Source organism: Lepidochelys olivacea (assembly GCF_965140295.1).
Source record: "Lepidochelys olivacea isolate rLepOli2 genome assembly, chromosome: 14".
Taxonomy (NCBI): domain Eukaryota; kingdom Metazoa; phylum Chordata; order Testudines; family Cheloniidae; genus Lepidochelys; species Lepidochelys olivacea.
Window position 1 is genome coordinate 9,249,940 of NC_140424.1, and position 13,671 is coordinate 9,263,610.

The following is a 13,671-nucleotide window of genomic DNA, read 5'->3' on the forward strand; positions in this document are numbered from 1 at the left end:
GCAACAGGTAACTGTTCATCACAATACTAAATTGAAAACTGTTAAGAGAATGACATGCTAGTGGAACAGGCAGTGACAGTGACATGAACAGAAAAAAAAAACCAATGTAACAATAGGATGAAAGTGGTTGGATGACATAAAAAGCCACATTATTCATGACAAGATAGATACAGCCAATGAGCCACATCTCCCAGATACCACAAATAAAGTTTGTGAGCATGCTCAGTTAAACACTGCTAGCCATCTTCAAAATAGTCTCAAGTATGACAGCTTACCATAAAGCAGTAGATAAAGCGTTAAAAGTTATTACAGTGACCTTAATTTAAAGCACACCAAGTTTCAAACTGATTGTTATGGAGGTGATTTACAGAACCCACATAATATAGCTGAGTTTATATATCTTATAAATTTGTATAACTATATTGAAAATAATGGGTTATTTGTCTGAAGCTTTACAAGCAGTTACAGCACAAGGAGTATACAGATATTCTGTGCATATACCATGTGCAAAACAGAGTTAGGTGACTATACAATGTGAATTACAGAACTATCATGCTGCTTTATAAAACATGGATTATGTAGTTGTTGTTACCACAACATACAAACCAGTGTAAAATATTGTTTAGCAAACATTTATAGTAATAACATGTCCTGTATATAAACACTTATTGTACATATAAATTTGCGTACTAGGGTATCACACACTGCAGAACAGACACAGGCTCTTCTGTTTATTTCTACTGAAGTGAAATGCAGCATATGAACAACCACTCACATCTGCTCTCCAAATTCCTATTCTTACTCAAAAGTTCCCTGTGAGATTATGATCTTGAAACAGACCAAACTCATGGTTTCTTGCAAGCATTAGTTCCCACAACTAATTTCTAAGAAATATCTCAGAACTAGATGTCAAGTAGTTTGGTTGTTTTTTTAAAGGCGAAAAATGGCAAGATCACCCCATTTAGGATATCGTTACCTGTCTTCAAGTAAATGTGGATCAAGAGATGACTCCATGAAGATGGAATCTTCTACAGAGCTGACGGCGTGCACCTGATGAATAATACTGCTCTCCTCGTCTGCTAACAGCACGGCACCCAACTCATCTATATGGAGTCTTAACCTTTTTTACACACATGCACAATTTGCAGTTCATAGCATGGTTCAAAACAGGAAGTGACTCAATGTATGCCACACTTACACCTCACACAAGTTATATTCAGCTGCTCATTTGTTTTCATCTAATTCTTTGCTCTTGTGCAGTTGTTAAAAACTTAACATATAAAAATAGGAATTTGTTCAATGGCTAACTAGGTAACTAAATTAAATACAAAAAAAGAGCATGCTTAAAGACCTAGGAGGCTGTAGCATTAACCAACAAGAGCAAGGAATCTGCTATAAAAGCTGGAAACCTATGCTTCTTGACTTTTATTTTACCTCAGGATACTGCAGTACACCTTACACTGTACACTACAAGTATGTCTTCACTACACACATTTAAAAAAGGTATGCTCTTAACTCAGGTTAGCTAACTCAAGCTAAAATAGTAGCAAAGACATAGGAACTCATCTTTTAACTCAGGTTAGCAGCTTGAGTTAAACCTATAAGGGATCCTGGGGTTGAATTCAAATTGCTAACCTGTGTTATTAGCCAAGCTGCTATGTCTTCACTGCTACTTGAACCCAAATTAGTTAACCTAAGTTAAGAACACCTTTCTGTAATGAAAACATACCCTAATTGCAGTACTTCAGCAAAACAGGCTGTGTTAATACAGGAGTATTAGCTCTACTTCTGATGGATTTCCTTTACTATTGTTGGGTCAAGTCTGTACTTTAAGAAAATATAACTTTAAAATGTTTTTGTAGAGTGAATATGTACACTAAAACCTCACTTTCAAAACTCCTTAAAATATAGAACAGCGTGTGTATATACTGACAACCTCTGAAGGGTGTATATTTTTGATATACTTAACAGCTCAAAAAAAATTTGAAATTGTCTGACAAAATATTTACATATATATTTTAAATGCATCAGTTTAAAAGTGTGACTCTATACTTGTTTAATTTAGATGCATCTCAACTTGTCTACTGAAGCTCCATCTATCGTTCAAGTCAGTATTTACTACTATTTCCAATCTATAGTTTGGCCTTTTACAACATTTCTGCACATGTGAATATTAACAAGCATTACATAAGGAAGTCCTTGAGCATGGCTAAAAGTTATCATGTACCTTTAAAAGCAACTAAGGTAGTCTCATGATCATGCCAAAATCCTATTCCCATGTCAAAGCATCAGAGAATTTAATGACTCACTCACAGCATAGAATTTTTTTCTCCATTTAATCTAAGGCTCAGGGTAAAGCAGCTTTTCCTTTAACTAAATTAACCTGACCAAACTCTAAGGCCCAAGCCCTCATCCACTGAAACCAATAGGAGTCCTTCTATTGACGTCAATGAGCACTGGATCATGCCCTGTACTTTTTGGCAGAAATTCTTCCAAGGGCGTTAGGAGTCCAGAACCAACCAAAATTCGGTGGGACTTGGGTATCCAATTCTTTTGGGCTCCTTTGAAAGTCCCAGCCTTTACTTATAAATGTTTCATAGCAATCAGTGTACACAGCAAATGGAATCTTTCCACAACTCAATGCCATACTCACATCTCTTATTAAAATAACCACAAATAACAAAAAGGGGAAGTTTTCCATGTGGTTCAACTTTAATGTGGTTATACCACATGAAATTTTGTCCCAAACTCTACAGCTTCCATAATAGTATCAAAGAAAGCTTTCACAGTTTAGGAGTTTCTTCTGATCTCAAATACACAGGCAAACTAAATATATTAAAATAATATTTCAAAATTTTAAAATGACGTGTGAGAGATTAGGAATCTGTAATATATGAATGGTATGTCAGAAGCTATTATACTAGTGTCAGGTTAACCAATAATAGATACTTCCACTAACTCCAAATGAGGGAAGAATTTGGTCCCTATCTTAAACAAGTTTCAGAGTAGCAGCCGTGTTAGTCTGTATCCTCAAAAAGAAAAGGAGTACTTGTGGCACCTTAGAGACTAACAAATTTATTTGAGCATAAGCTTTTGTGAGCTACAGCTCACTTCATCGGATGCCACAAGTACTCCTTTTCTTATCTTAAACAAGAAGACAAAGATGATCCTAAATTAGAAATAGAAACTGATGCAGAGTTTTATGAGATTTTGCCCTCTAGTAATAAGATTTAGCTCATCAACTTCCTGTAGTTTATTAAGCTTTCAAAATAAGACTTCTATGTTAGACACATTTGCTCCACATTTTATTTAGAAACAGAACCCAGGTTTAAAAATAATTTGGAAAGAAAAAGCACAGAACTTTGCTTCAAATTGCCCTAAAACATTGAGGCAAGTAGCTGTTTTATCACCTGCTATTTTAGTGACATATGTTGCAGTCTAGAACAGTGTTTCTTTTAACAGACTTTAACAACTCACAAGAAGTTAGCATCACACAGTAAGCAAGATATTAACTGAGCATGCCTATTAATTACACCTGGGAACCGGTTGAACTGTCGGCCAACGTAGACAAGCTTTTAAGTCAACATTAGTAGCAGAAGAACCCCAAATTTGGGAAGATAATATTAGTTATAAAAAAATCTCCAAAAATTTCCACATGCTAACTGGCAAAGCATATAAAAAGAGTAGCAGATGAGGTCAACACCACCTTGTCATGACGGAAATGGACCAGCCATATGGATACTTACACCAAATGATAAATAATAAATTAACAAACAGCAAGCAACAGCAGTTTACTTTGACAAACAATATATTTTAGCCACAAGTTGTTAAGCAACTGAATTTAAAATAAAAACACACTAAGTATACATGCAAGTTGCTGCAGCTTTCATTTAAATATTACATTTAGGCACGTAATTTTCTATGTTGTAAACACATTCTGGATATTAGAATTTTTTCCCCATTAGCCATCTAATATATGAAAAGCAACAAGTGCATTTTAGTGCACACACAATGCCTGTGACAATGTAAAAAGCCAGTTCAAGATACCCCATTAGCATCGCTTTGCAAAATTCTGCTTGGCTATAGCCAGTAATGAGTGGTAGGAAATGGTCAATAAAAGAGTATTAATTTTCATCATCATCATCATGGTAGAAGTGAATACCTGTATAATTTGCCTGTATAATTTAACAGATTTTTATGGTGATTTTGGAAGGCTGTAAGAACATATTCCCTAAAAATGTAAGTGCACTACACCATAAAGTCTAAACACTTATACTGGATTCAGGGAACTACTCTTTTCTCTATTACAGTCAGTAAATAGTGCTTTTTTCCAGATTGGGTTTCACAGAAGGAGGGTTTTATAGGCAACTGAAACTGTAGGAACAAATCCTAAAACTGTTGAAATAATCATGTTTTTATGTGCAAGGTTTTTTAAAAAAAATATGTTAAATAAAACCCCACTCTTATTTCCACTATTTCAATTTCAGAATCTAAGAATTAAACTTAACCGAAAAAATCTCCCTGATGGAACCATCATCATTCTCATGCATAAGAATAAATACAAACATCTTGTTTTTAACCATAAACTCAATTGCCAGAGTAAAATGCAGCTATTGTATAAGAGAAACAAGATGAATGAATGATTTAAAACCAACAAAGCAGAAAGAAAAAACAAATCTCATTGAACATTCCAAATAGATGCAGTATAGTAAAACAAACAAACAAACAAAAATGCAAAAACACAACCCCCTCAAGTTGATGGTTAAAAAAGGGTTAGAATTACACAGAAAAACTTTTTTAAAAAGAGGTAAAATAATGTAGTAAAAGGAGAGTGAATGCCAGCCAGACAAATGAAAATGAACACCTAAAGGAAAGAACAAATTAAAAATATAAAAATACAACAACATACGAACAAGTGCTTTCTCTCACGCATGCAATCTGCAGTGTTTAGAATGCAGTGCCATCTTCCTAGTGGAATCTATGAACAAGGATCCTGGGTAGTTCAAACCAACAATCCTGCTCCTCCATAACAGATACATTAAATGGATAAACGTCCCCATTTCTCTCAATCTGTTTTTCTGCTAAACTAGGAAATCCCAAAAGAATCCGTAAAGAGGGTCAGACACAAGAGACATTGAATGTAGGTGGATGCATGATATTTCATTTGCACAAAATCACTGCTATTGTGTTAACTGCTGGGTTTGGAATATTAAAAATGATTACAAAATAATATTTTGTCATCATGATTATATATAAACACTAACTAGCAACACCTGCTAACAATAGCAATTAGGCGTTAAATCTAAATGCATTTCAGTTTACAGATTAATCATGCATTCCTCTGCTATCTAGAGGGTTAATATTTCAGGGTGGGAGGGAGATCATGCCATTAGCTTCTCCACTGAGACAGGTCTCCTTGCTTCCTAGTTAAGTAATGTTTTTCCTGACTTTCTGACTTAGCGGTAAGCAGCTGTAGAAGCAAGCAGAGAAAACCATACAAGGCATAACAATTGCATTTTAAAAACTTCTTAATTCAAATGCATTTTCTGTTGAGGTTGTGTTTTATAGACACTAAATCGACATCAAATAATGTTCCCTCATTATCTCTTTCTTTAAATACCTTGTTTCCCCTGTGAAAATGTTCTTTAAATCTACCTATTCTGTTAAACCAGAAAAACACCTCCAGTGGCTCTCCTTGTTAGTCTATAATTAAAGGTTAATCTCTGCTTTCATTTTATGAAACAATATTTATGGGAATGAACAAACATCTTAGTTTCAGAGTAGCAGCCGTGTTAGTCTGTATTCGCAAAAAGAAAAGGAGTACTTGTGGCACCTTAGAGACTAACAAATTTATTTGAGCATAAGCTTTCGTGAGCTACAGCTCACTTCATCGGTTCTATTTTTCTTTAAAATACATTTATTTACATACACACTACTCAGTTCACGCTACTGAAGTGTGGAGAGACTGTGTGAAACTATGTATCCCATGGTCTTTAGGGGTTCGGTAAGCAAATGCTGTGAGAGGAAAAGGAAGAGCTAGAAAGGAGGGGAGCTGGTTAAATAAACATATTGGTGAGCTGGACACCTAGAGTAAAGACAATTCGCTTTAAGTAAATGACCAATACAACAGATCATAGAAAGCAAACTTTTTTCCAACATGGTCAGGGCAGAAGCTCTCCCATGAATTCTCCTCCTCCTCCAAATTATGAACCTGTCACAGAGAAGGTGACATATTCTGGTGCTTGTGATTCCCAACCGTACAGTGTCAAGGACTGGGGGTGACTGCACTGCAAGACTGGCCAACAGAGGACAGCATGTCAGCCAAAGTCTCCACTATTATCTTGGATCAATCTAGTAAGGGATCTGATGGAGGATTCTCAAATAGGAGAGCAGCAAGGGGAAGAAGCAGCATATAGCTAAGAAACAGGGACAACTATCCATGGCCATTTTGAAAGGGGAATTGGGAATGGATTATGTGACTCCCTCATCCCCTTGGGGCGCTCACAGCCTTCCTACTGAGGAGTTTGAAGAGTTGCTGTTTTCTGAGATTTTCAAGTGTGTTAAATTGGCTGCATGGCTGGGTTTGAATAAATGAGTGGGAACAAGTTTCAAGGGGACTTTATGAGGGACAATTTATGTAGAAAAGATGCAACACGAATGAATAGCGTCAAATGTTTCATTGTCATTTCTAAGTCAACAATCTTGATTTTCTGAGCTAAAAGGTTTCTCTTCTATAAATTCACATTGTACTGTTATTAGTTGTACACTGAACTCGAAAAGATACATTTCACTAAAACTCTCTCCATACTCTCTGCACACAAATCAGAAATACCATCAGAGCCCTTGTATACATACAGCCTGCATATAAAGATGATGCCTACTCTGTTTTATGACTATAATGATCTGAAACTAACAAAAGGTATCACACAAAACATGCAACACAAGACTTTCAGGATATGCAAGAATGCATTCTAATCCTGACCTTCCAAGATGCATATCACAACCATCTGTCACTCCAAGAAAAATATGGAACATGGAGCCACTGCACTACAGAATTATTGTTCGGTTTGAACTCCCATTCATTTGCTGGGCCAAGATGACAGAATTTCAGCTGTTAGTAATTTGTGTGTGTGTCAAAGACAGGGGTTTAACCAACACAGCCTGCAATACAAGTAAGACAAGATGCAGCACTGTTTTCAATTATGAAAAATATTATCAAAAATATTTTAATGTTCATTTATCAATTATTTTTTTCCAAAATACTTGAATGTTTGGGTGGTTAAAAATTTTCTACAGTAGCTAATTTTCTTAAAGTGTATAAGCAGGTTGTGTTTTGTTCAAGAGTAGCTGGCTGTTAAAGCTGCAGATTTCTTCACATCATATCCACTAATCTGTACAAACTGAAGATTAGTAAAATGTGTTTTGTATTAACTCCCACAAGTTAAGTGGTATGAATTGTATTATAAACATAATTACACTGAATAGTACTGCTCTACATAAGCCTTACTTTTGCCTGCAACAATACTTAAATAAAATGGATTTCTAAAATTCATGTCTAAGAAAGATACAGATTTCATTCATACTACACAGGTGTTTTATATATTATTCTAGTACTAAACAGATTTTAAAACATTGTTAATTTTTCATTCTTGACTATCTACCTAAAAAGATAGCAAAATATTGAAGAATTAGACCTATCGCCTAATTGGCTGAGTTGAGCATCAAGTTGGCAATGCTTCAATACATTACTATTAGATTAAGGCCTATAGTTGATATAGTGATCAACTATACTTTTAAGTTAAAGAGGTCATAAAACTTGACTCATTTTACTGCAAATATTAAGAGAAGCATCTGTCTGGTGGATATGGAGTGAAAATCTGCATCATATAAAGTTACCAATTGCCTTTTTTTTTTTTTTTTTAGTATTTTAAAAGCACGCCTGGTACCTAGTAAATAAAGTTAAGGACCTGTTAAGAACTGCAGTGAAGAGTTTGTTCTTTACAGATTGCAGCAAGTCTGAGTTGAGGAAGTTCTGACAGATGCAAAATGTACACCTGTTGCAGGCGCACATACAGCGTAATCGGGCATGGCTGCAAAAACACACAGAAGGACACAAGTTGAGATCTTGCTCATTAAATCAGGCACACATTAGGGCTGTGCCAAAACCAAGAGATTTAGGAATAAATTAGTTATATTTGAAAGAGGAAAAGAAAGGTCAGCCGGGGAGGCAAGGGTAGACTAAAGCTGTGCAGAATTCCAGGGCTAGATGTTTTACGTCTAGATGACACACTGGCAAACGCCTCCTCCTACACAGATAAAAACTGGAAAACACAAACATTAATAAAAATGTTTGTTATATCTGTCTTCAGGAACAAAGTATCATAAAGGTTGAGTGGAATGTGTCTGCACAGCAATAGATAACACCCTCTTCTCAATCAAAGGAAAGGAAAATTGAAGAAGCCACATTTTCTATCACTCAGTAACAGAACACATTTTACTTTATAAAGTGACACAAATAACCAATTTTTCCATTCCCCTTCCCTCCCCCACAAACTAATATACACATGCTTGAAAACCAGGGAGGAATAAGGGATATTTCTAAGACAAACGAATACTCAGTGCCACACACAGTTTTAAATGTCCTAATATTCCAGCACTACCGAATAAACCAAAAGTAAAAAACAAAACAGAAACCTTACTGCTCTAATTCAAGAGATCCCATTTTTTAAAATCTAGATTTCTGGCTGAAGATGACATTACTTCTCTTTAATTTAAAGCCAGTGCCAGCTGTCATACTAGAATCCATCTGTTATTTAATAATGTATATCTAGTTCACCACAATACATAAAGCTCCACCTACCAACTAAAGAGGGATGTAAAGTATGGTTAGCAACAGAGTGAGATGCTTAGTGAGAAGCAATGTAATTTTAAATATATTAAATCTGAAGTCTGACAAATATATATATATTTGGGCACCATATAAAATATGTAATAGCTAATAGATTTGTGAAACTAAGTCACAAACATTATTAATTACATGTCCTACATAGGCATTATTAACCAATGAAACCTCAGTGCATTTCTAGGGAATTATTGTACACTAAGTAATGTTATGAATCATAACTGTTTATGGATCTGAATTGCAATAATTGTCAGGTAAGTCAATTTTATTTGTTTATGACTATGACTTGAAAATATTACCAAGCAGTACTGAGTCATTCATCTTAATGGTTTCTTTCATTGCTTTAAACAACAAATAGGGCATACTGTGAATGTGTAATTCGGTGAATATTTAAGATACATTTCTATATACCTAAAATAATTGCTACAAATATGCTATGATTTTACCATTTTAGTAGAACATGGATTGTATCTTATTGCTAAGTGTTATATAATGTGAACAACGTTGTGTCAGTTCATCAAATACTGATTACCATTTTGTATGTAAGAAAACAGAAAAATCCTAGATGTCACTTTCCTAGTTATGTGGTACATGACTGTAGTCTCAGTGACTTTCAGTCTTAAAGTAATCTCCCAGAAAGGCACTTGTTTATGTTATGGCTCTCAGACTCATGCATCTACTGGATATAATACGACAGGGGCATATCACCAATAGCCATTCAAAAGCCACCACTACTGTCCAGAATTCTATATCTAAACATGGACTCAAAAGTGCTGAGCACCTGCAATTTAGTTTTAAGTCAGTGGGAACTGTGGGTGCTCAGTACCTTTGAAACTCAGACGCACATATGTATATGAAATATTATATCTTAATTGCACTCTCTGTTACTGTTAAGACATTTTGTAGCAATGATTCATTATATTATTAATTATTATTACATTAATAAACTCACTACACTAGTAGTTATGACATATGGGAGTCTAGTCTCTTCTGCATATGCTCACAGTTCCCCACTGACAATGATTAACAGCAATGAGTTATGTATGCATACATGAAGAGAACAGAACTCTGTATCTATTGGATTAATGGAACCTTCTAAATCGCTGATATCACTAGCACTTCTCTCTGATGCTAAACAACTTAAATGAGGCAGAGAGTTCCATCCTCTTGGTTAAGAATGGCATGCAGTGTTGTCATGATCCATGCAGTATGAAAACTATGATGCTTGACTACTTACGGATACATGGCCATTGTTGTCAGTTTAACAAAGATATCCTTACTCGGTATATCAACAGTGTTACAAGTAAAGGCTTGCGGTGGAGGCATTTTGTGTTTCTTGCAGAAGTCAGCAGGGGAAATGCTATATTCTTGTTTAACTTCATGTAGGTCTGACTTTGCAGCTACCACTAAGCAAGGTATTTTGCTATCCACGAAGTGTTGCTGCAAATTAAAAGAAAAATATTGAGACAAACAGGAGTTCATGTGTTCAAACAACTTGGAATAGCCTATTATTACTGTTTCTCGTGGCAACATCAAGCATTCAAAGGCTTAGCTGAGCCCAACTCTAGAAGCAGAGTGCTCTGCATAGGCAGCTAAACCATAGCTGGGCATTAGTAACAGAAGCCCACCAAGCTCTTTCTCCAATTTTAAATGCATCAACTGCAAATAATCAGCAATCATGCAGGAGGCATATGCACTTCTGGTGCCAAACTCAGACAGCCAGGAATGCTGATAACTGAAAGTGAAGTTTTATTTTCCCCCTAGTGAACCAGTGTAATGAGATACGTACAAAAGATACAAACCTTAAAAATCCTAGCACAGTATTCAAAGGATTTAGGATTACTGACATCATACACCAAGCAAACAGCATCACATATGGTCTCGGCATCAGTTAAAAATTCAGATTCACCAACATCATGTAGCTGAAAAAGCAGGAAAAAAGCTTTGATATTATGAAATTAATTGCATAACTCTCTCTTCTGTTTTGATTTCTTTTTCTTTTTAATTTCCTATTAGGTTTATTCAAGCTCAAAATAACACAGAGAACGTGCCATAAAGCTACCACAAGACCTGCTACTACCACATCTGCAGGCAACCAAAATACTCTCAGCATAAAGAAATATTTGCTGAAACCACCTAATGCCTTATATTCCCATTCAATCTGGTTCTCATACTACAGTCAAAACCACTGAGCAAAGGACTAAACAAGAACTTGCAAAACAAGGGAGCATTCCAATTATGATGAATGAACCACATTTAAACAAATGTTAAAGGGTATTTCCAATCTTCACAGATCTTCACCGGTTGAAGATTCTGAATACATTTTAAAACACTAATTTGTCTGGCAATATATCAGTGCCAGTGTTTCAAGGGTTAACTAAACTATCATCCATCTGACAGGTTTTCATTCTGTGACCTGTAAATTCCTTGCTATATTTCCCCCTTCTATTCTGTCTTATGCTGGAATCTCTCTAAATACGCAAACGAGCCCAAAGAAAACACATACATACTCTAGAAATGGGTAGATGTATTTTCTACAGCCTAAGTGCTGAAAAGTATCTTAACACTGCATTGACTACATGTTTAGAAGTAAAGAAAATAAGATGGAAGATTTTAATTTGATGTGTGTATTAGATTTGAGAAGTTGAATGTTTTCTAAATTAGGTGTTGTGATAATTAGGATATATAACAACAGAACAGAAGCCTTGTAACAGGAGTCCAACTGAATAAGTGCAATTAAGATGATCTCAGAGTGTTTTTGGTACATTTTAAGGGAAGGTGCCAAAAATAAAATATTGCACAATCAATAATTTACAGAGTTATATAAACTTAATTTTGCAAGCAGCTAGAAATCTGTAGTTAACGCTGCTCAAAGAAAGTATTTAAGTCTTAAAAAAGCACTCACACCCAGAACACAAGACAGCTAAATCCAGACAAGAAACAATTGCCTCAAGTAAATGTAGCCTTCTGTAAACCAGTTAATACAACATATTTTAAAATTTATATATATATATACACACTACATCTTTGATACTTCATAACTGACAAAATATATATATTAATATATATATACAAAATAAATATATAAAAAAACCGATGATGTAGTCTTACCAGCAAGTATTTTTCTTGCCCATATACATAGACTGTATTCATCGCATAGTAAGATTTGTGCTCTGCACGTATTTGCCTCTGCCTCTGAAAACACAAAGAATTTAAAGGTTAGACAATAATCAATAGCAACTTCCTCCCCATAAAAACTGTATTTAAATAATTTTTCAGGTTCCTACTCAGTTGCACTTGCTTAATATCAGAGAACTATGGTGAAGTCTTATATTATGAAGACTTCATAGTATGCTAGTAAACATGTAGCTGTAGTACATTTTGTCAGTCATGAAGTATCAAAGATTAAAACTACTAACGTAAAAGGAAAAGAACAAAGCACATTTTGCAAGGCAGTATCCTCAATTGCCATATCTGTTCACTTACTTGATAATTTGTAAAATTCTGCAATCCATGATGGCTTTCCCAAACTTTAGTGCTAACAAGAAAAGTTTAAGGCAGCTAGCTGTATAGAATCACAGAATCATAGAATATCAGGGTTGGAAGGGACCTCAGGAGGCCATTGAGTCCAACCCCCTGCTCAAAGCAGGACCAATCCCCAACTAAATCATCACAGTCAGGGCACGCTGTCAACAGAATTTTGTTACCTAAACTTAACTCTCAATATTATTTAATTACAACTCAAATTAAAAAGAAAATGTTTCTTACCATTAGATTTCTTCCAAGAAGTGCCTGGAGAACACCACTTTTCCCACAGCCTTTCATCCCAATAACATTACATCGGAACACATTCCTTTGAGTCTGCTTTTTCTGGAGGTCTATCTTTTTATCTCTAGTTACTTTAAAAAAAAAATTAAAATTCCTACAGTAGGAACAGTTAAATTACTTAAATCATATTTGAAACATCTGTAATAAAAATCTTTAATATCCCAATGGCACACACTTTTTAAAAAGTTCAAGTGAACAAAATGCCAACTAATTCAACAGGAATCGAGAATCTTTTCATATGATGGTGTCATTTATAAAAGTCATAATCTTTTACATATATACTTTTTTACTTTTATAAACAAACTAGAATGCTCTCCAGGATATTATTCCTTTTCAAAATATGTCTGTGTTCTAAGCAGAAAGGAGAAAAAAACACACAGAACATTTCATTTAAACTCAATTTACAGCTTGGCAATTGGATGTATGAAACTGATCTTTTAAAATAAGCTCCCAAACTGTATTAACAGCATTTCAGATACTTACCTGTAATTGCTGATGCTTGAGACTCTTGCTCTGTCAGTATTGAATAGCCTAAATAGCCCAAGTACTCCAGGCAGCGCTGTACATCTAAATATGTAGTTAGTCTAAGGAAAAAAAGAGGGGAAAAAATCCCAAAACAATCATTCCTAAATTGCCAACATCCACCATTCCAGATTTCTATTAAAAGTACTTGTGCCCTATGTATTACATCTGGCAAAAGCAGAGTGTTCTGGTGCCATCCAGTGATGAGAACACACGTTTTAAAGTTAAATGGCCCTAGTTTTATTAATATAATGAACCCATTATACTATGGGGGCAGCCCCTGCTAAGATCAAACCACCCATGCTGACAACCTATACAATGCTTTTCACAACACAAAATGAATGTGATTGCTCCTCCCTTGTATTCCCAACTCACTGTCAAGAGGAAAGCAAACAGAGGACAGCAACATCTTTAATGTT

At 35.1% G+C, this 13,671-nt stretch overlaps 1 protein-coding gene across 4 annotated transcripts in view; it reads right to left on the minus strand.

Annotated features, from left to right (window-relative positions):
• Window positions 1–13,671, minus strand: part of RHOT1 (ras homolog family member T1) — a 44,563-nt gene that overhangs the window by 1,676 nt on the left and 29,216 nt on the right. For 2 of the 4 annotated variants that reach the window (XM_084648133.1, XM_084648135.1), the window contains exons 14-20: window positions 13,214–13,314; window positions 12,671–12,801; window positions 12,014–12,097; window positions 10,705–10,824; window positions 10,140–10,342; window positions 7,968–8,090; window positions 977–1,120 (exon numbers count right to left, since the gene is read on the minus strand). In XM_084648133.1, coding sequence (XP_084504259.1) covers window positions 977–1,120; window positions 7,968–8,090; window positions 10,140–10,342; window positions 10,705–10,824; window positions 12,014–12,097; window positions 12,671–12,801; window positions 13,214–13,314 — 906 coding nt within the window. The remainder of the gene's footprint in view (window positions 1–976; window positions 1,121–7,967; window positions 8,091–10,139; window positions 10,343–10,704; window positions 10,825–12,013; window positions 12,098–12,670; window positions 12,802–13,213; window positions 13,315–13,671) is intronic. The other 2 variants (XM_084648134.1, XM_084648136.1) reach the window with 2 other exon arrangements.